Source organism: Thunnus albacares, chromosome 11, assembly GCF_914725855.1.
Source record: "Thunnus albacares chromosome 11, fThuAlb1.1, whole genome shotgun sequence".
Taxonomy (NCBI): Eukaryota; Metazoa; Chordata; class Actinopteri; order Scombriformes; family Scombridae; genus Thunnus; species Thunnus albacares.
The window spans coordinates 10212994-10238174 of NC_058116.1; the positions used below are offsets into that span (position 1 = coordinate 10212994).

Consider the following 25181-nt stretch of genomic DNA (forward strand, 5'->3'; position numbering starts at 1 on the left):
TGCGCCTTCCAATGTCTTCACTTTAGAAATGGACCACGGACTGAATAATCTGTCAAGCAGCCAAGAACTACTGCTGTCACAGATGATAAATGAGCTTAAAAAAAAAAAGACGAGAAGACAGTCTGAAAAATGCTAACTGCTGGAGAAAATAACTCTGATTGCCTCCAAGAGTCTCACAGAAGTGAGAATATGTGACTGATAGACAAATGTGGGATTTAATGTTCTTATTTCAAGGAGGGGTCATCTTATAATCAGGGTCGTCTTGTTTGAGCCAACATGGTATTTTGTCTGTATTTGTACATTTGCTCACCTTTCCCTGCCTGGCTCATAGCTCCAGTGTCCCTGCCACACTGGCCCTTATTATTCACCCCAAATGTCCACACTTCTCCAGTCTTGGTCAGGACACATGTATGGGCCTTTCCCATGGCAACCTGAGTTACAAAGTGACCTTTCAGGTCTGTCACCTGGCCTGTGGAGAGGAAAGTAATAATTATGAAAAGAAAGAAAGTGAATAACATGACTTCCAATAAAGAAATATTGTTAGATAAATATATATTTATTCTACTGAATCATCACAGAAAAAATCCTTAAGGATGAAAATTCGACTAAGTCAGTCCACTCACAGGTGCTGTCACTGTAAATGGCATCTTTGCCAAACATGTAGAGCTCTCCATCCTTGGTGACAATGCTGCTGCTGCCATTGTTGCAAGCTGTGTACACTGCTGTCTTGGTCTCTAATTTGATCATCTTCTTAGGCTTGTAGGGCTTAGGCTGCCTGCGACTTTTAGCTGCAGAGGAAAATGACACATCAGCTTTAGAACTGAGCCAGCATTGATTTTGTGTTGATCAAAGGCTGAATCTATTTTGGTGATATATAAATAATTCTAGTTTAAATTTGTCTTACTGGACTCTCCGTCCTCTCCTTTGCTGGCGGAGCCTGTAAAAAACACACTTCCGTCTTCAGCTACTAATAGCGCATGAGAGCCATCGTGGCCGACTGAAAACTGAAGGATCTTGGGAGACTTTGTGACAGGCAATTCCACCCATTTCCCTGCTGACGGGCCGCCCTGCTTTATACCCAGGCTTTGGTACTTTCCTGTGTAGTAGATCTGAGAGAGGAGGAAGAAGGAAGACATTGGAAATTGGAAAAAGTTGTGTCATAGTGGCCATTAAATAGGAGTGCAGGATCTATAGTATGTATTTGTTATTGGACTGCGCTGTGGCAAGAGCCAGTTACGCTAACTTCTTCACCCAGTATTTTTTGCCAGAGCTCTCTGTGGCCTCTTGTGTTGATACACACATAGAGAAGCTGCTGCTAGAGGTGAGAGAATATTTTTATGACTCAAATCATCTGATATTCCCCCTTACAATTACATAATCCAAACAGCACTGCATGCAAGAACAGTAGCTAGTAGGCCATAAACAGTGGGCCTTTGACTAATGTCACTAACATCGCATGCCTGGCACAATGTCCAGCCCAAGTGATGAGTGAACCTTGTGCCTAGATACAGGTTAGCTGCTCCTATTTTTATCCATCCAGTTGGTCTAGGTTAGGGTAATCTGCAGATAAGGTGTGCTGTAAGATTAGGCCTCTATAAAGAGACAGAAATGTGTAACAGGCAACTGCCTGGACTGCTATCTACAAAAGAGGCACACTGCACCACACCTACAATACAGATGCACAGGACCACACCCTCCACACACCCCAACAAACTACATTGCTGGCATTCTCATCTTACTAAGACAGTGTGCAGAAAAAATGTCAAATATGTTCTTCAACAATGCATTACATCCCTACTTTTCTTGATTACAAAGACCCTGCAGCCAGAGTCAACTGAGTCACTTCCTCCAACAGCCTGTATGCAAAGATACAAACATAATATCTATGCTTGATGTGCTGTTATTTTAGTTTTTCCTTTTCTACTCTGTAAGCCAGAGACACTGCTTAGCCGGGTGAAATACTCTAATCACTTCTGGTTATTTCAGCAGGGACGCCACTTTATAAGCTTAGTGTGCATAGAATCATTAACCAGAGTTGGGTCTAGAGCACAATGAACAGTGTTAGGACCATGAGACATGCAAAAAAAAATACAGTTTCAAAATGATGTATTATATAAAGACAATTTAGCTTAGGGGGGCATAAAATATTTCCAAAAACAAGAGGACACTTCTTATTGTCGTGCTTTACTTCAGCCTGATTATAGTCAAATCTGACTGTGGCTAAATACATACAGATGTTATAAACTAAGGGTATGTCAGTTTTGTATGATGGGCTTCATGTGGCTGTTGTGACATAAAAGGGAGACAACACATGCAGAAACACAATTAATTTAGAGATTTTTCCATAGCTGTATCCTCTCGAGTGTGTGGCCTGTCATTAGCAATACAAAAGCTCCCAAAGCACAGCTGTTGAAGCTTTTCCGACCTCCATTTTAGACACACCAGTAGAGAAGAGTTTCACTCTCACCTTCCCTGTGGCAGTTTTCATCAGAGCAAACTCCCTGCCTGCTCCAAGCAATGCTGCCTCTTCATCAAAGCCTGTGCCTGAGAGATCAACATACTATTTAAAGCCTCAGACGCACACACAAGGAGACAAGAAGTGATGAGACATTCTTTTATATCTGTGTATTCTGAACTTATTATGACATATTTGTAACCTTGTAAACAAGCATACAGTACAAAGTGCCTGTAGCAGGTGTAAGGAAAACAAATGCACATGAAAATCATTATCCGTCAATACATTTTTTTTTTTTTTATCACTCACTGATGATGTGCAGATCCTTCTCGAGGTCAAAGAGAGAGATGCCGCAGGCGTGCAGACATTTCCTTGCCAGCTTCAGCTGCAGTTCCTGCTGCAGGGCCGGGTCTGAGCTCATAGTATAGATCCGCACCACGAAACCGTCCTGCATGAGACAGGGCCAACAGGAGGAAATGCTGTTTAATCCCACAACATAACATTGCTACAGTATGGCATTTTGAGTCCACCTGACAGTTGTCAAAGACGCAATAACTCCTTATTTAATATAAAACCTATCCATGCTTTACCTGGTTAAATGTGACAATCAAAATGAATCGTCTTCATATAGGAACAGTTTGACATTTTGGGAAATACACCTGAGATGAGAAGATAGATCTTGTGTCTTTATACCAAATATGAATATCTAGTGTACAGACATAAGAGCAGCAAGAAAGAAAACAAGTGTTTTTCTTTAAATGTCTAACTATTTCTTTGAACCACAACCATTTGACTTGGGGACACCGTAGTCACGATACTTTTGACACCAAATCATTTGACTGTGCATGTGTAATTGTTTATAAGCCCTCAGCGCTACACAGATTAGAGGAGTTGAACTATGTGCATGTGTGTGTTTTGGCACAGTGGGGCATGAGGCAAGTCTTCACAGCGGGGCAACACATACCGCAACACGCACTCATAACTAATGTGATAGATACAGGCTAAATTTCACGAATTACAATTACATTATTTAGATAAGTGTATGAGGTGGAGTTGCAGTGTGTTTAGGTCAATCTACTGAGGGTGTGGCCTCAGTAGTATCTATGGCATAACTTAAATCCTACCCATGTCAGAGTAAATGGAATACTCATTTATCTTAACATGACCATGAAGCATGTGACAGCTAACCACTACTCACAGAGCTGCCAGAGATGTGGGTTAGTCAGACCGAAGGGGATGTGGCTGAAAGGGACAATTTACAGGGAAGGAACAGAGTAAAGAGAGGAACACAACAAGGAAATAATTGGGAGACAACAGGGATATAAAAAGAGATGAAGGGTAACGTGCGGCTGGTATGGTTTTCCACTGTGTGGTAACAATGACGTTGTGCCTTGATTCCTGCAGAGCAGAGCACATGTGCCTCTCATATTATTAGACACACTCCACTATCCTCTGGCCAGTACATCCACCTTGGAGTTTTGCTCTTTACACGTTACCTTCTTTCTGTGACACTGCCCTGGACTTCTTATGGTTTACCTTTATAATCCTCTTTTTCCCAGCATCTTAACTCCCCTAATTGTGTGTGTTTCTTGTGGTTTTCCTCTACTGTTAGTGCTCTCTGTGGTGACTGCATTTTCTGGGTGCTTGCTAAAATGCATGCAGCCTCTGAGGACCCCCCGCCCCCTTCCCTTCCTCCCTCCTCCCTTCCTCCCTCCTTCCTCAACATCCAGCCCCCTTGATTTGCCTAGAAACTGCTATCCGGGAGGAAGGCTGGCTGCAATGGGCAGATATATGGATTTCACATCGCCCCCTCCCCCCACTCACATTACGGAGTGCTTATGCAGATAACTGCCAGTGAGATTAAGCTCTCTGGAGAATACCCACATGCGGTGCCACTAACCTTACTGCCACGCCTACATACATCACACACACAAACAAACATCTACACACAGACTTAGCTGCACGCCAGCCCCCCTACCCCACCCCTACGGCCCCTCTGTGGCACAGCTGATGATCAGCTGAGGGCCCTTCTTCTGTGACTGCGGCTGAGGCCTCTACAGGAGTGGAAGGGTGCAAATCAAGAGCAACATCTAATTTTAACTAACAAAAGATTTGGTTTTTACCAGCAAAACCACAGATAATAAAAGAGTTTGCTCAGCTGCACAAGATAAAAAAGATGACATGTGTACGAACAACTGATGACTAGGAAGTTGACCATGTACAAACAAGGTCTTTGCATCTCTTCCCCTTGTCTCTAAACATGACAGCTGAAAAACTGTGAAAAACCTCTCTGTGAGACTGACACTATCAGACCATAACTTAACTGCGATGTAGTTAAGGGTGACCACGACTACGTGAGAGTTTTTAAACCCACTTGCTATAGACTGTCTGCAGGGAATTCAAAAGCATAACAATTATATAAGACTATAACGGCTCATAAGTGCATAATAAAGCCAGCTCTCTCCACCATGTTTCCAGCAGACACGGGCAGTACAGCTGAGGTATTTTCTGGGTATAGTTATAGAAAAAAAAAAAAAAATCATTTGAACATTTTAATGTTCTTTCTTCTTTTAAATTTTCTAGGGGAAGCTTAGGAATGATGATGCATCTTATTATTATGGTAACGAGAAGGAACATAACACGTACATCTTTGCAGGCTGCGATCTGGTTGATGTACTCTCCGTCTGTGAAGATTATGTTCTGTCCATCTGCGTGTTGACCTACAGAGAGAAGAAATGTAACAGTGAATATACCAAATATCATTTTATTGCAATTTTGATGACTTAATTCTCATGAGATGTTTTGAAGGTAAGAAAAGTGTTTTCTGGGCACCTGGCATGGTGACAGCCCCCTCATGCTCCAGAGTCTCAGGGTTGATCTTGATGGCCGACATACTATGGTTACTTGTGTCCCGATACAACAAGAACCCCTGAAGAGACAAGATAAACACCACTGCTGATATACACTCAGAAAAGAAATATCCCCAATGTAAGCTCTACAGCTGACTTGGACAGATTGTTGATGATGATATAATGATAATGTATTTGTTAAGACTGATGGGTCCAACATAAAATTAGGAACTGACTACAAATAACCAGCATCATTGAAGTCAAATGGAGGTCAACTAAATGTGAACTGAACGTTAACCTTAACTGAAATGTATGGGAAGAACATATTGATGGAAGATTCATTGTTTACCTGAGCGAAGCCCAGCCATGATCTCTTCTCCTTTCGATTCCTGATACGAGACGTGGAGTTGTACACATGGCCCTGTGGGGGATTGATCACACATGAGCAAATACACACAAACACTGACGAGCCTTAATTTCACGTTGGCAGAAAGAAAAACAGCAGACAACTACAAACACAGGAATTTAATGTTGGCAGAAACGCAAAAACAACCTATTCAAAGCAGAATTATGGCTGTCTATGTCTATTGCCATGTTTCTCGCCTGCCTAAATCTCCAAAAGGGAAATACTTTATATGGTGGTTTAATTTGATTTCATGACATTATTCTGAGCACAAAAGGCCATTCAGGGTTTAACACTACAAGGCCCTATTTTCATGGCGGTGCGATGACCAGCACGGGCAGCACAATTTGGTATTTTCCTGACCTTGAAATTGGCTTTGCCCATCTGTGTGGTATTGTGATGCCAAGTGCAGAGTACACAGGTGGGAGATTCATTCGAATGAGGCAGCACAAAGTGAGTTCTTGGTATTTTGGTGGAAAATGGGCAATTCAGCTCCACTTTGGGTGACTTTATCAACAAGTAAAAATTAAATACTTGGAGCAAATGCACAACAATAAAAGAGTAATAAAAGATGTACATAAACTATTTTAATTAGACACACTCCAACCAGAACATGTGTTTGAATTGACATAGAAAAAATTATATTTTATGTGTTTACAGTCTGTCTGGTATCCATAGATGCATAATACTGTATGAAAAACTCCTCCTTTGGTTCATTAAATCCATGCTGCCATCTGAATGGAGTAGTACAGATATGTTCATACCTTAATTAAATCACCTGAAAATGACACCAGGCTGCTACAAAATAATCAAACAAACCTCTATACACATCAGACTGGTCAGTTATAACTCAGTATTCTGGGTGTTTATGCTGGAGGCGACCTTCCAGACAATAATTAAAATTATTTCTTGAAGAAGAGTCTTTCCATTTGTTGAACTATTGTTGTCATGCTTCACTGTAATTAGCTCAGGGTTTTGAGACTAGTGATGTGACTGTGACTGATCCATCACTACACCCTCCAATTTATAGTCCACTTCAACCAGTCCCTTTGCACTTTGTGCTGCTACACACACATGAACCAAAATAGCAGGTGCGCTTGGAGATGCCCACACAGTCCATGCGCTCAAGACCTACCACTGTGCACCTGTCTTTACTCTTGCACGATTAAAATAGGGCCCACTGACTCATTTAGGGAGCTAAAGAGCTACTGTTGCTTTCAAAAACTACTGCTAGCACATAAACATTGTTGCTGTCCTATGAGAACCATGCATCTCCAAAGTATGAACCTTTTCTGAGGCTAAGAAAAACATTTTTGTTTATTTACCTTAAGAATTAGGAAGATTTTCTCAACCCATCAAACAACCATTAATCCTTCATTTAACCAGAAAAAATATTTATCCAATTATCAAATTTAGAGATGTATGGTGTCACTGAACAGTGGCGGCATGCAGCTGTCTGTGTTACGTACCCTGACAGTGCCGCTGTATCCAGAGCCCACTTTGTAGAGTCCGTCCTTGCAGAGCAAATACAGAAAGGAACCGTCAGTCTGCAGAAGACAGCGCTCATCCTCATCAATGGCCACCTCTTTCAGGACCCATTTGTTCATCAGGGCTGCACGTTTGATGCCGTTCCCAAACCAGTCCTGGATTTGAATCTTTCCCACCAGAACAGCCTGTACACTCCTCTGTAGTGCGTTCAGTATGGTGGGCACCTGTTTAGATGTAGGAGGACAAGAAGGGTGCTGAAATGTTGCAGGACAGCAAATCTCTAATATGACATAATGGGCTGTATGCGCCAGCTGAGAACCAGCTGGTGAGGTTTTCTGTTTCCGTTACTGATTTAATCAAATTGTAAAATTAGTGGCTGGGACTGTGGTTACCTGCATGCCTGTATTTGCCCTCCTCTTATTCTGCCCAAACAATTTTACACACATTCTCATCATAACTGTGGCAGCTATTACACACACTGTTGATGTCACCATTCACACACATACAAATAGACACAAACATGCATAGTTGTAAGGTATGTAAGCACACACTATCTGTCAGCCTGCCTGCCACTGTGATGATTCACAGTCTAGTCAAATGCCTAAAATGTGAGGATCCCTCATCAGCCCTGCTCTTGTATAGGCATTAAATCTGCATGTAGGTGAAGGTGAATATTGCTAAATGGCCACAAAGGCTGTCCAAAAAAATCATTAAGTAATTTGTTTAAACATGTGCAACAGAAGTCTTGATATAAAACAGAAGAAACAAAAAAAGGAGAGACAGGGAAGACTGAGAGAGAGTACGAACTAGAGATCGAAGCAAACAGAGGACCAGCTAATTGGCAGAAGAATGCAGGCGGGTTAACATAATCAAACACGAGACTCAGAGAGGCTTGACATTTTCCAAAACTCAATTTGTGCGGTCCAGACATTGCCCTCAGTCTCTTTGCTCAAAGCATGAAGGAGCCAAAGGTTACATTATCTGTCTAAAATGCACTTTGGTGATTTAAAACATTTCTTCTAATCTGAAGGACAACCTGAATAGAAACAGGATATGGAAATCCTGCTGGAGGTTGTATAGAAATTCATTTGACAACAAAGTTGTTCCAGCCTCCAGCTTCCAGCTCAACAAATGTGCATACTGTTTGATAAATGTAATGTCATCTGGACAGATTATCAGCACAAAGACATTGTGTTGACATCTAATAATCAGTAACTCATGCCAGGAAAGATTCGCATAACAAGACAACCCAAGTGCAAAGCACAGTCTGTACTAATATTCATATGTAAAAATAGGTGAAGAACATTTGTGTGTGTGAATAATTGTGCATGAAGTCAAGCTGTCAAATGCAGTCTAATCACCTGTATTGTCTGGCAGGCATGGCTGCCGTTGTTGGTGAGGATGGCAGAGACGGCCTGCAGGATTTTGCCGGTGTCTCCCCAGGACACCACCAGACTGAAGAGGCAGGCACAGGACAGGGCAGTGATGGCCTGTCCTGTGGGGTCATTGGGCCCTGTGCTCCGGACCGTGGTCTCCAGCAACAACTGGAAGAGAGACTCTGAGGAAGAACACACATAGCGGCGAGGTTAGAGGTGGAAAATATATTAGAAACACATTTCAATATAATGCAATGGAATACAAAACCACAACTAACTACAACCTCCAAAATTATCATTAGACTGCATCAACATTTCTCTGACAGTGTCAATAAAACCGATCCACAAACATAGGATTCATTGCAGGGTTGATGCATTGGATTGCTTTAGATTGTACACATGTATCCATAAAACATCTGTACGCAATTTCGACCTCACCTAGCACATCGGGAGGTTCAGTCTGGAAGCCCTCAGGCTGTTGTCCCTGCAACATGTCCAACAAGGCCTGCAGGCTACGCAGACACAGTGAGGGGTGAGAGAACCGTGTCTCTTTTATGAGCTCAAATACCCCACACAGGCCGATGCCAATGATCTGCAGACACACAGAAAGAACATTTCTATGAGCTAATAAACACCAGCTAGACTAGCTGTGATGCAACTTTATAAAGCAAATGAGGACATAACATACTGACATTGTGCACAGATATATTTTTACTTTACTATCTGTCAATATTTTGACTATATTTAATTGCATTGTTGTTGTCATGAAATTTGTCTTTAGACATAATCGTTCAAAATGGAATGAGCTTAGAGATTTGGAGTGGATGTTTTTGTTTTATTCCATGGGCTCATCATCCTACAGTTAAACGTCCTATATTTAGCTCCAGGCCCACAGTATGTACAGTTGCTACTGCTGACTTTAACATCCACTATTATGATTTTGTATAATGACAGATCCACTTGGGTGCATGAGGAGGGGCGGCAGGCAAAGGAGTCTGGCCTAGAAAAGGATGCCGTTCTCTTTCTCAGTATGGCTTGTTAGTGAATTAAATGATGCTCCAATGTTCCTTTCTATCTCAGTGAAGAACTAACGTTTGAAGCCTTAAAAAAATAGAGGAAACAAACAAACAGATAATGAGAGTGGTACAAAATATAAGGATACATGTACAATACACAACAAAAGAGATATAGATTAATAGAAACATAATAACTCTTCCACGTGTTTGTGGGGTTAGAGGCACTCACACACACACACACACACACACACACACACACACACACACACGATCCTCAACATATGGCTTGTTAACAAATGTTAATAAGCTGGAATTAAAACTAACCCCCTTCCCCCAAATATTATATCATCAGTAGCCTGTTTATTTTGTCTAAAAGAGGATAAAACAGATACGGCCATCCCAGTTACCACAACATACCACAATGAAAACTTAAAATTAAATCCATTCATCTGTGACATTTCAGTGTTTACCTGCTAACCAATACAATAATGTATGTACAGTTACCACACAACACAATATATAAAGGTTGCATGTTGACAATAACATACCATTCTCTGACATACACATTAATGAACAATTGTATCACATGCAACATTGTTAAATGATTCCTCGATAATAACAACGTAGAGAGGTTTGCCCTATTGTAATGAACCCTCTGCCATAGCAACAGGGTTGATGACATGCTAATAAATACGCTAGCAGGGCTGTAACTTTATCCTAAAATTATTAGAAACCTAAAATGTAATTTGTTGCCTTATTGGACGACAAGCTAACAGGTGACTCTTCAGATTTGTTACTGTGATACCTTTCACAAAGTCAGTTAAGTTAGTCCTTAAAGGACCTGTGTGTAGGATTTAGTGGCATCTAGTGGTGAGGTTCCCAGTGTGTAGGAGAATCTACAGTGGCTGCGAAACTCACAAAAATCGCGAAACATCCTCTCTAGAGCCAGTGTTTGTTTGTTTGGTTTGTTTGTTCTGGGCTACTGTAGAAACATGGCCTCCATGGAAGAGGACCCGCTCCCTATGTAGATATATCGGGCTCATTCTAAGAAAACACAACGATTCTTAGTTTCAGATTATACAGTAATGTAAACATAATTATGAATATTATATTCTATTTCTGCCAATAGATCCCCCTAAATCCTACACACTGGTCCTTTAACTTTAACTTATAGTTTGCTGTTGATGGTGTAGAACTCAAAATAGTACCTTAATATATTGCCTTTCGATGTGTTGGTGCTGTAATTATCTGTTCAGCATAGCTTGCTAGTTTCCTCCATTTTATTTTAGCAAAGACAAAAAACAATTTTACTGACAGGAAAATGGGGAAACCAGTAAGACAAGGTGCTTTGCTCAGACAAAACGCATTGGGGTCAGCTATGCAATATTAAAGGCTTTTATTACACTCGGGACCCTATTGTTTTCAATTGCTGTAGCCCCTGACTCCAAAGCGCACCTTTGTTCATTGAGTGTGATTTTTTAAAAAAGAACACTTTTACTTTTTGTTTGTAAAGCAAGTGTGCACTTTTGTTTTTTTAAGGCTGCCCCCTAAAAGTCACTGAGTCGATGCATCAGTCGATAAGCCCCCGAGTCGACTCGCAATTAATCACTGCCTTTTTTTTAGCCACGTCATTATACACAGAGTAACGCTGGGTGACAGCAAGACAGGCTGAACTTAAACAGTTTCTTGTCTCTAAATAATCTAATACATAACTGTGATGGAAACAATGAAGGATGATGGAAACAAAGGACAGAACAACTTTGTTTCCTGCTCTGAACTCTTAGCTGCGCTGTTAAATGCAGCAAGTCGGCTAAACTACTCTAAACAAGCGCATACCAGCATCTCTACCTTCTCCTCCTCTACCGTCCAGTGTGATCGACTCAGGAAAGACACTCTGTGCTGCACCAGGATTTTATAACTGAACAACGACATTAAAACACAAGTCTTACAGGTAAATATGAGACTCATGTAGACTATTATACCAGTTTGTTGGGGAGCTGCTGCTTTGCCAGTGTGCTTGATTGTACTCTAACTGCGGTAACTGCGTAACCTGATGTGCCAGATGGCTTGTTACACAGAACCATCTGAGAAGTTGTCCTTGCCAACTGTTTAGACAAGGGCAGGCACTTTCCAAAAAATACTTGGCAGGTGATTGGATGAACCATCTGTCTATCACCGTCTACCACCGTTCTACTTTGCGAGGCATCTGGATTCACGAGATCACGACAACATGCAAGAATCCTCACAGGACACTGATTGGTCCGAAGCACCATTGGTTCGGACACAAGCGTGTTACTTGACAAGATGGATTCTCTCGTGATCTCATGATGTTGTGATCTCTGGAATCCAGCTTCTTCTCATAGGAGACAGTATTAAAGAAAGAAAGACAAGGTGTAAAAGTTGTCCTTACAGACTGAATTTGGAATTAGAAAAGATCATTACACATGGAATATTTAATTTTTTGCCGAGTTCAAATGAAAGTTCACATTGCAAATAAAAAGTGACAGCCCTAATGCGTAAGAAGGATAAACCAGCAGGCACACAGAGTAGAAGAGGGAGTTGGGGAAACAGAGCAGGAGAGGCTGTAATCCTCACAGGATGGGGGTTTCAAACCCCTGGTAAGGTGACTCCAATTATCACAACAGTAAAAAGGATGAGCCCTGCATATTAGCCCAGGCTCAGTGTATCCTTTAGATAAAGAATGAAGGTTGGCCTTAGCCTTGACACAAAGTGTTGCAACCATCACGAAAACAGCCAATACTGCCTGCTGCTCATACCTTTGGCAGCTTGATGGCTGGCTCACGGTACTCCTCCTCCTCCTCGCTGTCTGAGTCGCCACTCTGCACCGAGCTCCTGGAGGCCAGCGCTAAGGAGGCCTCTCTCTGCTGCCAGTCCAGCACACAGTGCCGCACGTTGCAGTAGACATTGAATGCAGATGGGTTGCTGTGCAGCTTGATGTCCGGCACGCAGAGGGCTCCATCTAGACTATCGGCCTGTGGAAAAACAGAGAGCGGTGGTGGTTAGTAAAACCTTCTCTTGGTAGCCTGTATGATATCTTTTGTGGCATCCATAAGCTACTTAGCAAACCACACAGTCATTTATAAAGAGCAATGTCAATTCTTAATGAGCAGACCTAATTGTAAGGAGTCACAGTAGCCTCACAGAAGCCAGTCTATTGTTGGGTTTACACCTGTAGTCTTCTGGTAGACTAGTAGTTCTTTAAACCTCAAAATCTTTTTATTCCAAGACTCAAGACACAAATTAAAAGATATGAAACAAAGTGACATGTCTTGTGGAAAAATATATTTACTGTATGTTTAGGGAGCAGAAAGCACCTTTTAATTAGATCGTTAAGGAGCAGGTTATTTTTAGAGCCAGCATTAGCTCCAGCTTTCAGTCCTGATAGTGGTCACTTGGTCTGACCCAAAGCTGAAAGCGACACATTGCTGTCTTTTTCAGGTTATCACTGCCTTATCTATGACAAGAGTTGCAAGAATGATGTCACAGGGACTGGTCGATGATTCATTCATTTTAATCTGTGTCTCTCAACGACCAGTGTGAAGGTTGTAGTTTGTGGTTTTGTTGAATTAGTCTACTTATTGATATAAATGGTGCTCACAACCCTAGACGGACGAATTACAATAAAATCATTACAGCAAAGCTTAAGCACTTACATCCAAATAATCTCTATGATTAGAGAAACAGAGAAACTTGATAAACTAACTAATTGATAAGGTTTCTCCATCCCCCAGCCCCCCAAAAGGAAGGTCTTTTTAACTACAGTCCTGAGGCATCCTCTAGAGAAGCTGATTGATCAATTGTGCCTCTATTGCAGTGTTGCCCTTTTGGCATAACAGTCACAGGAGGTGATGTCATCTATTTGGGGAAGAGGTCATTCATTCTCAGCTCAAACCAATGGGGGGATATTAGTTCCCTCTCATCTAGCATGGTGTATACTGCTCTCTTGCCTTGCTGCTAGAGCAGCGTATGTAACAGCAGGAGTGTACAGCATTCACAAAGGAGCACATTGCCTGGAAAGAGCACTTAAAACCATTTACAACATAGAGATGCTGTAATAACCCAAACCCATGCAGCAAGAGAGAGAGAAATTTGGTCTCTTGGGAGCAAGACTACAGGATGAAGATACAGCGAAAATACTGCATGTTGAGGCTGAGCACTTGAGATAGATAGCTCACCACTTTTGTCCCATATTAAAAAGAGATGCTACAAAGATTTCATGTTGTGTAATATTTGTGTAATATCAGTATGTATGCAACTTCTTGGCTGTCTCAATTGCTCAGAAGAAGTTTAAATAAAAGTCTAACATTGATTAAAAAAATGTTTTAAAAAAGACAAATGCGCTGAGCAAAACTCAGGAGACACTCAGCATCCCCACATCTCTCTGTTCTCTGTTTAGTGTCTTCAGGTTAGGCTAACCCATTGTTGCTAACTTTGGGGCTAACCCCCTTCACTTTTTAAGCAGTTGGGGAAACAATAGATGAGACTTTTCTTGATCTTGAGAAGCTGCAGCATTTATTTACTGACACACTGTAGCCTATAGTGTACATTTCCTGTCAGACTGATAACTTACTGCTAACCTTTTCCTCTTGCTCCACTTGCATTCACCGTCACTTTTGTGCCGCTCGCTTAACCACACGCTCGCTACGTACACACATTATGCACTGCCCTATTCCTTAAAAGAGCTGCGCTACCAGGAGTTTCCCAGGCAACGACACAGAGGTTGACTCATGTTTCGGAACAGCGCTGCACAGAGAGGCCCCCAAACGCTATTGATTTCTGAATGAATGGATATTTGGCATTATTTTTGGCATTAAAAAAAAGATTTTTTTTTTTTTTGGCCTGGCGGGGGTTCTTGTTGGCCTGGCATCCCGCCAGGCTTGTACTATTATAGGGGAAACACTGCAAGACTAGAACCTGCTATCAATCAAAAACAAAATATGCAGTAACACTAGAAGACAAAAAAATGTAACTTCCCTTTCCTTGTGATGTATGTATGTTTTTGTTGATGTTTGTAAATACAGTATTAAAAAAAGCTTATTTAAATTACAAATTATGTAAACATATATATATGTTTACATTTTTAACATTACCTGCAGGCAATGAGTGTTAAAGCTGCTCCTATTACTTTATGTGATAGTATATGGTGCATGCACTGGCACTGCAGGTTCAGAATATTTCAGAAATGATGCACCACATCTTATAGATTACATCTTGCAAACAGATCATGAGACAGCTGAAACATGGTCCTCTGAGTGAAAACTGTATTTGACAGATTTCACTAGAGCTGACAGTTCTTAATTTAAAACTTAACAATTCATTAGAAACTTGACACAAATGTGAAATCTTAAAGCCATCTCATCAAGCAAAAGCAGAACCAAATATGCAAAATCTCATGAAACTGCTGATGTTTTGTGGTTTTCTTCTCACTTTGTAAAAACAGCAACTCATAATCTAAACATGCTGGTCATCTGATTGTTTCTTTTGTGTTTCTGTCTGCACTTCACTGATAATTTAATGGACAACTAAAAGCTTTGGAAGAGGCTGATATAACGCCCCCGATCGCACTTAGGCAGCTATACATTTCAGTTTGCTGGCTTTATGGAAAAATAAGAAAAACAAAAATAATTGTGTTTTTCAAAGCAGAGGCTTAAGAAGAGGGGTTGTTAGTTTGCACTATGCACTATGTTGAATAAGTAAACCTGCAATTCATCATTTCAAATCATTAATTAAAGAGATACCATCATCTTACACCTATCTCATATATCTCAGATACCACAATCAAGTGAGATACTGTATATGGTCATATTTTACTGGACTGACCTGTTTATTTTGTCCCGCAACTTTTACTGATACACTACACTATTGTTTTCTGTCATATATTATCCAGGCATTGATTCTTGTGCACATTATTTAATTCATTTTGCATTCATATGCATCTATTCTGCATTATAAATGAATGGATATATTCAGTTTAAATGAAGGAAGTAGTGTGACATTTGCAAAGTGCAATAAAAAATTTGGGATATGGAAATCAGGGTGGTGAGTGGGCATATGAGGGCTCCCCTTCAACACTGATGTCTCAGTCTCCGATCCCTTTACATACTTGCAGAACAAATTTCTATTTTTGAAAACCATAACCAGGACATCAATCTTTTTCTACCTTTAAACATCTGCTTTCAGTTGCTTAACCTTCCCAAATACAAATATTGTAGGAATTATTATGTATAATCTGACACACTAGATACATGTGATACAGGAGATATAAATTTTCTTGAAAATGTATCTCACTAATGCAGAATAGTTGCATATGAATGTAATTTCAGGGAGATACTGATTATCTTACAATTATGTTTAACACAGCCTCCAGCATGCTAAATGTAGCTTATTTATTTCATTTCAATTCAATTACAATTACTTTATTCATCCCCGGTGAGGAAATTAAAAAGTACACATTGCACGGGCACATACACACAAACACATACACAAACCTTAATAAAACACACAGGACAAAACAATATCAAAAGTTAAAATGCATTCAAGTATAAAGTGCATAGAAACTGCTGTAGTGCCTATCGCTTGGCACATCAGTCAGACGTGAGAGGGAAGGGGGTTTCCGAGAATTCAGCGAGGGGCTCACAGTCAGTTTCATGGTAGGTTGACAACAGCATCAATGGCTAATTTAATTAAGTGCAGAACTGTACATGGTATCAGCCAATCCACTCAATGAAGTATTTGGCAGTCTTTTTTTCGAAAAGAAAAATGGTACAGATGCACCTCCGCTGTCATTTTGACATTATTCCATTGAATGTGTCATTTTGTATATTATAAAATCGTAATTACATTATTATTATAATTATAGTTTTTGAAAATGACAAATCACACATCTGCCTGCACACAAGACATCACATCACCCAGTTCAGTAGGATGATAAGTGTTTATGCACTGTCTTTTGTTCTGACTCCACATCCACACGTTCATAAGCACAGAAGCAGACAAAGGGGGAGAAGAGGCCCTTTCAAACCACACTCTGATTCTGACTATGTCAGCGTGAGAGGCGTGACAGAGCAAGAGTAAGCACAACCCATACAAATACAGCATGACTGACTGTGTAACTACCCACGTTTTTATGCCTGCCCGCCTGTCAGCCTTGCTTACAACTCCATTCTCTGTCTCTGTAGAATATCTTTTGCTGTTCCAGGACATCAACTCACTGAACAAGTCACCCTGAAGAGAATTTAACTGACTAGCCCACTCTATTTTGAATTCTCTTGTCTAGAGTAGTTTTGAGGTGGAAGATGACAAAGTAGTAGAGTCTCCATTCGTCTTTGCTATTATCACATCAATCTCTTCTGCCTCTGCTTGCAAGCTGCTCGAAAAAAAGTGTAGAGCAGGCTACACTCACACTCAGAAAAACAGCAAGTCAATATAATCTAAGGGGATTACATTTGTTGGCATAATTTAGGGATCAGCTAGTTAACCTACGTTCATGCAAAGTGTACAGCAGAGGCAAAAATACAAACCCCATCCTCCAATATAGACTAGATTCCCTCTTTGGATGAAGGAGATGTAGGCAGGCAACTGTTGCCGTGGAGATGTGGAACACATTAGGTCGCTCGGCAACAGGCCATCATGCACAAGGATGAGCCACTCCCATGTGTTTCATATTCTGCCTATCCACCTCTCCAGCTTCATGTGTGGATGGACTTCCAGGCATCTGACCAGCCCCACCAATGAAAACAATGTTCCTGCCAACCACCTTCAAGATTGCAGGAAATCTAACCTCATCTATAATCTGGAGGGCAATCTGTTCAGGTTCATTCAGTAGAGAGTCGAACCAGCTGTAATCACTGTGGGCTGTGACAGTACGTAAATCTATATTTGTAAATTAAAACTGCCAGTCATGTTTTGATTAATATAAAGCAAAAATGCGAAGTACTGCATGTAAATATTAAATGATGTCTATGAAATGCTTAGAGTAGTAATGAGAACTATAACTACGTCCTACTAATATATATTTTGTTTTCTTACAATCAACATTGTATTGTGTTATGTAGCCACCTACTTTCAGGTTAGTTCACTTTATGCAATGTATTGAGAAGCAGAAACCATTTGGATAAATTAATAAAATACTATAACGGTTTACAACGCAGCCTTGGCTTTACAACCCTTCTAATAATATCTATGAATATTATTCAAATAAGGCCCCATGAAACTGAAGTTAGACCGTCTTTAGCTTCTATACTGTGACGTATTTCCCAGTGAAAGAGAATATTTGAATGGTGTACAGTTACAAGAGGGATTTAAATCAAATCCTTCACATTTGATTGGACCACTAAGAGTGGGCAGGGCTTTAGAGTTTAGCATAATATGGAGCTACAGAGGACTGTTGGCTCCACACACACCCAAACCTGTTATTAGATCAGGAGGAGGATGAGGGAGAGATGAATGAATTAGACCTCAGTCACATTGTTTTGGAAAGTTTTTGTCCACTGATATCCAAACACACATCTCTTCCTCTCATCTCACCTCACATCTCTCTCTGTTAGCTACTACGACCCACAAATGGTAACGTGCCGTTTTATATGATCGGTGTGGCTAGCTAACTTGACGCGCCAGATGGTTGGTTACACAGAAACATCTGAGAAGTCATCCTTAGAAATTGTTTGGAAAAAGGCAAGCACTTTCAAAAAATACTCGGCAGGTGATTGGATGAACCATCTGTCAATCACCATCTATCATAGGTTATTGCTTCTCGCTGTCATCACACCTAAACCATGCCCCTAGCTGCCAGTAGTTCTAGGACACTGATTGGTCAGAACCACTGGTGGTTCAGCCACAAGCGCATAACTTGAAGCCTGACAAGATGGATTCTCAAGCGATCTTGTGATCCTGCGAATCTAGTTGCCTTGCAAGGTAAGTGGCTAGCTACTAAAGTCACATTTGATGGGATGACTTTTGTAAACGCCCCTGAGTGCAGGAGGAGTCCTCAAACATTTGAAACCGGTTTACAGGAAGAGAAAACACAAAATACTCTGATACTGATTTTTTGACATACATTTGGTGTATAACAAGAGATAAATTAACATTTAACACCGGGACACAGGATCAAAACTGGGAAAATTTATTTTTCATTTCATGGGGCCTTTAATATTGCTTAACAGTTTGCTAAACAATTGAGCATCTCTTACCTTTGTCCTTGATTTGACTTTTGACTTGACCTTCTGTCGCCGCTTCAGTTTCTTCTTACTCAAAGCTTTCTTTCCCCTGAAAGTACACAGTGATCACTCAGTACTGCAAAATATATACTTAGGAAATGGTTACACTGAAAGAAATAGCACAACATGCAAGACATTAAATTTGATCTTCTGATGCAAGGAGGATGGAAGGTACGTAAAGCATTTCTGTGGTAAACACATACTTCTTCCAGCTAGTCATAATGTTGGGGGGGCGGAGGAATAATTAATCTCTTCTGTTGCTTACGATATCTGTTAAAAAACATTTGAAATGTTTGTAATGGTATCTCACTCTCAGTTTTTCACCCTTGCAGAACAAATCTACATTTTATGCAGCTGTCTCTTGAAGTACAGTATACCCAACTAAACTGTCAGGGGTGTAGCAGTTGTCTCCAGATTCAGTGTTACACAATATGACAAAGCCTGAAACAAGCAGAAGTTTGCTTTTGAAGATTTTTTTTTTTTTTTTTTAAATGCTTTTGATCTCTCTCTGAAATCTGTCTCTTGCATTGGCCTGTTATGGTAAATTTCACAAATCAAGCTGCCAATGAGAAGTGCATTGGACTACAAATAGAGTTACAACTAAAAATAGTAAAAGCAAGGCATCATTTAGTTATCATTATTAATCGCTACTGAAAACAGAAGAGCAGTGCATCTTAAATCAGCTATTGATTGGTAGTCCTAAAAGTGTTGATATAATAATTCTGTATAAATAATGCTCTGCAAGCTTGAATTGTTTTCTTTATGTTTTACAAGTAGCCTGTACAGTAAGTGTACTGTAAGGAAAAGAATTTCAAATTAAATTTACAGATTTCCCTTTCGTTGTCCTTAACCATTGTTTTCAGCCATTGTTCTCAATTGTCGTTTGTAGTCTTAGTTGTCTCAATTACTGTTTGTAGTGTTTGTCTATTGTTAGTCTCTATGCCTGTATAAGTGTTGTATTATATGTTTTATCCCTTAAAAGCCCAACCAGGGACAAAGACTTCAAATTAGTTATGGCTGGAAGTCTTATATACATTGCATTGGTTGCATTTTATTTAAATGTAACGATGCTTACATATATCATCCCTGTCAAATAAATAAGGTTAAGAGTACTCTATTTTTATTACTCAGGTCCAACTTATTATTAGTTTCTGACAGCTTGTCCCCAGACAAAAGTAACTTTGAACATACTATGACTGGCTGGGCTGTTGCCTTATTCATCAAAAATGAAACTAAAAGTCAGACAACTCATTTCAAGCCACATCAAAAAGACAGAAATGTCTGTTTACTATTTTCAATGGTAGGTCAACATCAACAAATAAAATCCATCAGAAAAAGTGACATTTGCATGAAAGGCCTGCCAAAACAGTGCTTGCCTGTACTATCTACAGCTTATGTACTAAACACTAACAGATTGTTTCCTTCCTGCTCATCTGTTTAGACATATTACTTCTGGAGTTGGTTATGAAGAGGTGGAAGGGGAATAGTGTTAGACACAGAAACAGTATATTGTCCGATGCTTTAAAGCAGACGTTGTATATTATGGGTTGAGAACAACAATACAGTTTATGAGGGAGGATGCTGCATTGACCCAGCTACTCAGTCTTCAACCTGACTTATTGACTGACGAGAATGACGTAACTGTATTACCCGCTTATGCCAAAAAACAGCAAACGAGTTCATCCACCGCCAAACCAAACACATCCTCACCCAAACACGCAGTATGACTAACGTTAGTGTAACGTTACAGAGGCAATATATGTTGTATTTATATTGTTAAAGTCAACATCTGGTCAGTATCAGCTCCATGTTTCTTGAAATTGAAATCGCTGGTTTACATTAAGATAATCTGGGGAGAGGGCTGATGCTCCTCAACGTTAAGTTAGTTAACGTTAGCTGGCTGTCGAAAACAGTGACGCCGTTGGGCCTAAATACACACGGCTAACTACAACAAATTACATCATATGACCATGTAACGAAAACTGTAGTGACAACCCGAGCAATGAGTATTTAGAAATGTTTGATAAGATATTAAACAGTTGCCCGAGCAGCAACTTACGTTTGTTTACGATAATAGCTGGGTAACGGCTATTACTGAAACAAACTGACAAACTGCCATCATGACAGTTAACGTTAGCCAGTTAGCTTGTTTTGGATGTATAAGCCGATAATGCACTTCTTCAAAACGTTACAGCCCGAGTGGATAGAGGTTTTTGTTGTTGTTTTGTTTTGTTTCAGCGGCTGTGTCAGTGTTTAGCTAAAATACAACGTTCATGGCAGCAGGAGGGGTGAACTAACGCAGCAGCGTTAAGTTAAGCTTCAACTGGCTCGGATAAGCTAGGGAAGTCAAAAGCTGCTACCTAGCAAACTGACCCCTGCAAGAGATGCACCCAAAATCATGAAGCTCCTGGCATATTGTTTGTAGTTAAAACAATGACTTCTGTGATAAATGTCTGACGAGCTCATGAGCCATTAATAACATTTAGCTTGGTTTAGCTGACGTTAATTGACATATAGTACGGCTGAGCCGGGGTTGATGTTAGCTTATGGTCGTTAGCTCCGTTAGCTTCACAAATGACAAGACCAGATATCCGATATCTGTACGTTAATATTTTCACACCCTTCAAGCCACTCACCTTCCTTGGTTTATCCCTTGCTCTTTATCGTTGATAGCAGTGGTATAAATCCGTCTATATCTTTCCGCCAGAGCTCGCCCTGAGAGTAAAAGCTGGTACCGAGTCCGACAATCCGACTGGGCTCCGGGTGTCGGACAAGAACCCATACCCGAACCAATGGTGGAGAGATCGGCTCCTGCTCCAGAAGTGACCCGGACACCCAGCCCCATCGACGGCGATGAGGAGGGCAGAATCCCTCCACCGGCGGCCGCTGCCGCAGCAGCACACATCATCGTTTTGGAGAACAATGCATATATCACATAAAAGATATAGCAGCTAGATCACATCTAGCCATCAGATGCAATCCAAATGTTATTAAATCCACCACGCGTCACATCATTTGTCCATTCCCAGTTGCAAAAATACCACAATTAGCATCCAGGATCCCCAGTTGTTATTATTATAAGCGCAAATTCAACGAATGGTCTTCTGATCCGGCCGGAGCGTCAACACGGTTCTTGTCTCCCGAGAATATATCTTCTCAAGCCATAACCATTTTTCTTGTAAAATAGCAGAAACCGCATCGCACATTTCCAAAATTCGCGTTGTTGTGTTACGTTGTTATTCGTCCCTTGAATATTTCTTGACCCCGGAGAGGCAGCACCCTCAGTTGGTCTGCCATCTTAGCTCCATCATCCCTCCCCTCCCTGGCTGAGTCTTGCGTCGCTAGCATGCCGGGATATTTTCATACGGCCAAACCGAGCGATGCTATCATTGATTTATTTGAACAATTACGTCCATGTGTACCATTACTCTGTTATATAGTTCATCTTACACACAATCGACATTCGTAGAGATGAGAGAAAGCATGATGGAAAGAACCACAGGCTAATTTACACAGTCCAACCAACACAGTAGGGGTCTGGACATTTAATTTGCAGATCCAGGGCCCCTCCCAATTTACATCTAAACTTGGCACAATGAGATACTTTAGAAGGCTATAAAAGGCATTGTTACCTGAAAAAAAATCAGCGAACCTTTGGTTTGAAGTTTAAAAACAGTGTTGCACTATGTTAGAGCTTTATTGTAGCTCACAATTACTTCTGTGCCACACCATTTATGGTTAATTTACTACTGTCCTATAAATAGCAGATGGAATAGTGTTTAGTGCTGGTATTGTACTTTCCTCTCCAGTGACCACTGTGCAGCACTGAATTGTTGACATTAGGTGCTTTAGGACAGTGATTCTCAAACCTTTTCATGTCAAGGACCCCTAAACTGACACAAATTAGACCACACACCCCCATTTGATAAGATTTTGTCCCTGATAATATTTTTGCTTTTAGATGTTTTATTAAGGAAAGTTTACAAAACCCATGACCAAAATATTCTGTCATTGTTTTACTTATGGATTGAATTAGAGTGAAAATAAATTATTCTCTTTTTGCAGGGGACACCTGGGGGTCCCTGGACCCCACTTTGAGAACCACTGTGTTAGGAGACATCCCTAAGCACTGCTCCCCCTCACAATATCCAACAGCCCTGTGTCAGCTGTGGAGACCTTCACGTTTCTAGGAACTACCATTTCTCAAGACCTGAAGTGGAAGACCAACATTAACTCCATCCTCAAATAGGGCCCAGCTGAGGATGTACTTGCTGCATCAACTGAGGAAGTATGGTCTGCCACAGGAGCTGTTGAGCCAGTTCTACACCGCAGTCATTGAATCTGTCCCATGCACATCCATCACAGTCAGGTTCGGAGCAGCCACAAAAACACAAAACTGCAGCGAACAGTAAGGACAGCAGAAAAATCATTGGTGCTCCCCTGCCCACCGTCCAGGACTTGTACTTTTCATGAACCAGGACACAGGCAGGGAAAATCATTAGAGATTCCTCACACCCGGGACACAACCTTTTTCAACTTCTCCACTCTGGCAGGCGCTACAGAACCCTGAATCCCAAAACTACCACACACAAGAGCAGTTTCTTTCCTCATGCCATCACCCTCATAAATAGCTGACCAGTATCACCTGCTGTGCCATAGCTACACTTAATTCTTCAGATAGTTATTACACCCTGCTTCACATCTACAGATACTGTATTGTACAAATACTCATATATCACAATTTCATTCCCATATGTGACGTTCATTATTGTTGTTTGCAATACCACACACACTTGCACTTTATGTATATTGTCTGTAAATAATGTACATTGTCTGTATATTGCTCGAAAGATACCAACAGCTGGAACCAAATTCCTTGTGTGTATTAACATACTTAAATCTGATTCTGATTCTGATGCTTGAACACTTTTGTTTACACAATGACTGCAGCCACCCTTTGATTAAATTGTCTTAGTTGTACAGAGGTCTTCATCGCTGAGCAGGCCTAGGCCTGCATAGACTAAGAATAAGATGTACCTCTCAATGAGTAGAACTGAGAAATATGTATGTAGCTCACACTATATGTAGATAGATGCATATTTTTTTCTGCCTATGGAGCAAATAACATAGAAATATTAAAGCCCCAAAGTAATGCAACATGCACATCATGATGATGGCGACACTTGTATCTTCATGTTCTGACAGTGATGACACAAGGCTGCAGGAGGAGCAAGAATACTGCAGGGGAAAATTGGGAGACACTATGTGTTGGGTAACATCAGTCAAAATGACAGTGAAAGCCAAAACACACTGCAATGCAATGGACATGGAAAACAAGTGCACACAATGCATATTTCATGGAAATGTAGATAATATGCTGACACGTCTTAGTGCATAAGTGAGCATGTATTTAGAAAGGAACAAAGTAAAATGTTCACAAAATACTATATTCTACTGGCTCTCCCTAATGTCAAAGTTTGTCACATTTTAAAAAGGATGGATGTGCAGGCACATTTTTTGAGAGAGAGAGAGAGAGAGAGAAAGAGATTTATACAGGCCCTAGTGGTGTTTTATTGGCTGCAAGGCATTGCAATGGCCCAATGACAAGAGAGGGGTCTGTCTACAGCCTCTTCTCATAGCAACCCAGGAAGCATCAGTGTACCAGCCTGTATCAGTGATGGCAACTGATTCATAATAGAAGAATTTATCAACATATAACTGAGGGATTATCCTGTTAGGGTTTCTATATGGAATATTAGATGTAAAAATTAGCTCAGATAACGTGTATTGTAAAAATCGATTGTAAAAGCACCCTAACTATGCTGGATTACAAACTGCTGACATTCACTGGCCCTCCTCTCTTAGTGATCTTTAGTTGGAAGGTTATGAAAAGTGAACGATTAGCCACTGAATTGTGAAACTGAAGATGTAGCCACATCCAGAGGTTGCACATTTAACCCCTGGTTGTGTCAGCTCTGTCCAGTTAAGTCAACTGGAGGGGCAGGGTATATAGGCCAAGAAGATGCCATGGGTCGGGCAACAAACATGAGCTGCACTGTCAGAAATGAAATCAACTTGCCATGCACGCATCCAGGAACTGAGGCTGGTATGAAAGTCTAGATAGGTTGGATTGATATCAGAGTCTGTCAGTATCATCAGTTGTCCTGACATGTCGCCTCTTAAAGTGTTTCAGCTCAAAGGCACTGGAGTGACTGACTGAAGCCAGAATTGTGTCTACCTGTAGCCTATTTCTCTGTGGAAATGAAATACACCCCATTTCCAAATCTCTATGCCTTTCTCTGTTGTGTCCCAGCTTCCACACTCACTACTGTCGCTTTCAGTCTCCACAACAGAATAG

The 25181-nt window shown here is 40.7% G+C and overlaps 1 protein-coding gene across 13 annotated transcripts in view; it reads right to left on the minus strand.

Annotated features, from left to right (window-relative positions):
* The window catches only part of mycbp2 (MYC binding protein 2), a 65880-nt gene extending 41681 nt beyond the window's left edge, over nt 1-24199 (minus strand). For 9 of the 13 annotated variants that reach the window (XM_044365994.1, XM_044365988.1, XM_044365991.1 and 6 more), the window contains exons 1-14: nt 21460-24199; nt 18797-18872; nt 12365-12580; nt 9010-9163; nt 8557-8753; nt 7177-7419; nt 5654-5725; nt 5288-5384; nt 5102-5175; nt 2765-2903; nt 2468-2544; nt 905-1109; nt 624-788; nt 311-469 (exon numbers count right to left, since the gene is read on the minus strand). In XM_044365994.1, the coding sequence (XP_044221929.1) occupies nt 311-469; nt 624-788; nt 905-1109; nt 2468-2544; nt 2765-2903; nt 5102-5175; nt 5288-5384; nt 5654-5725; nt 7177-7419; nt 8557-8753; nt 9010-9163; nt 12365-12580; nt 18797-18872; nt 21460-21731 (2146 nt within the window). In that variant the 5' untranslated portion in view covers nt 21732-24199. The remainder of the gene's footprint in view (nt 1-310; nt 470-623; nt 789-904; nt 1110-2467; nt 2545-2764; nt 2904-5101; nt 5176-5287; nt 5385-5653; nt 5726-7176; nt 7420-8556; nt 8754-9009; nt 9164-12364; nt 12581-18796; nt 18873-21459) is intronic. The other 4 variants (XM_044365999.1, XM_044365998.1, XM_044365990.1 and 1 more) reach the window with 2 other exon arrangements.
* Nucleotides 24200-25181: the final 982 nt, after the last annotated feature.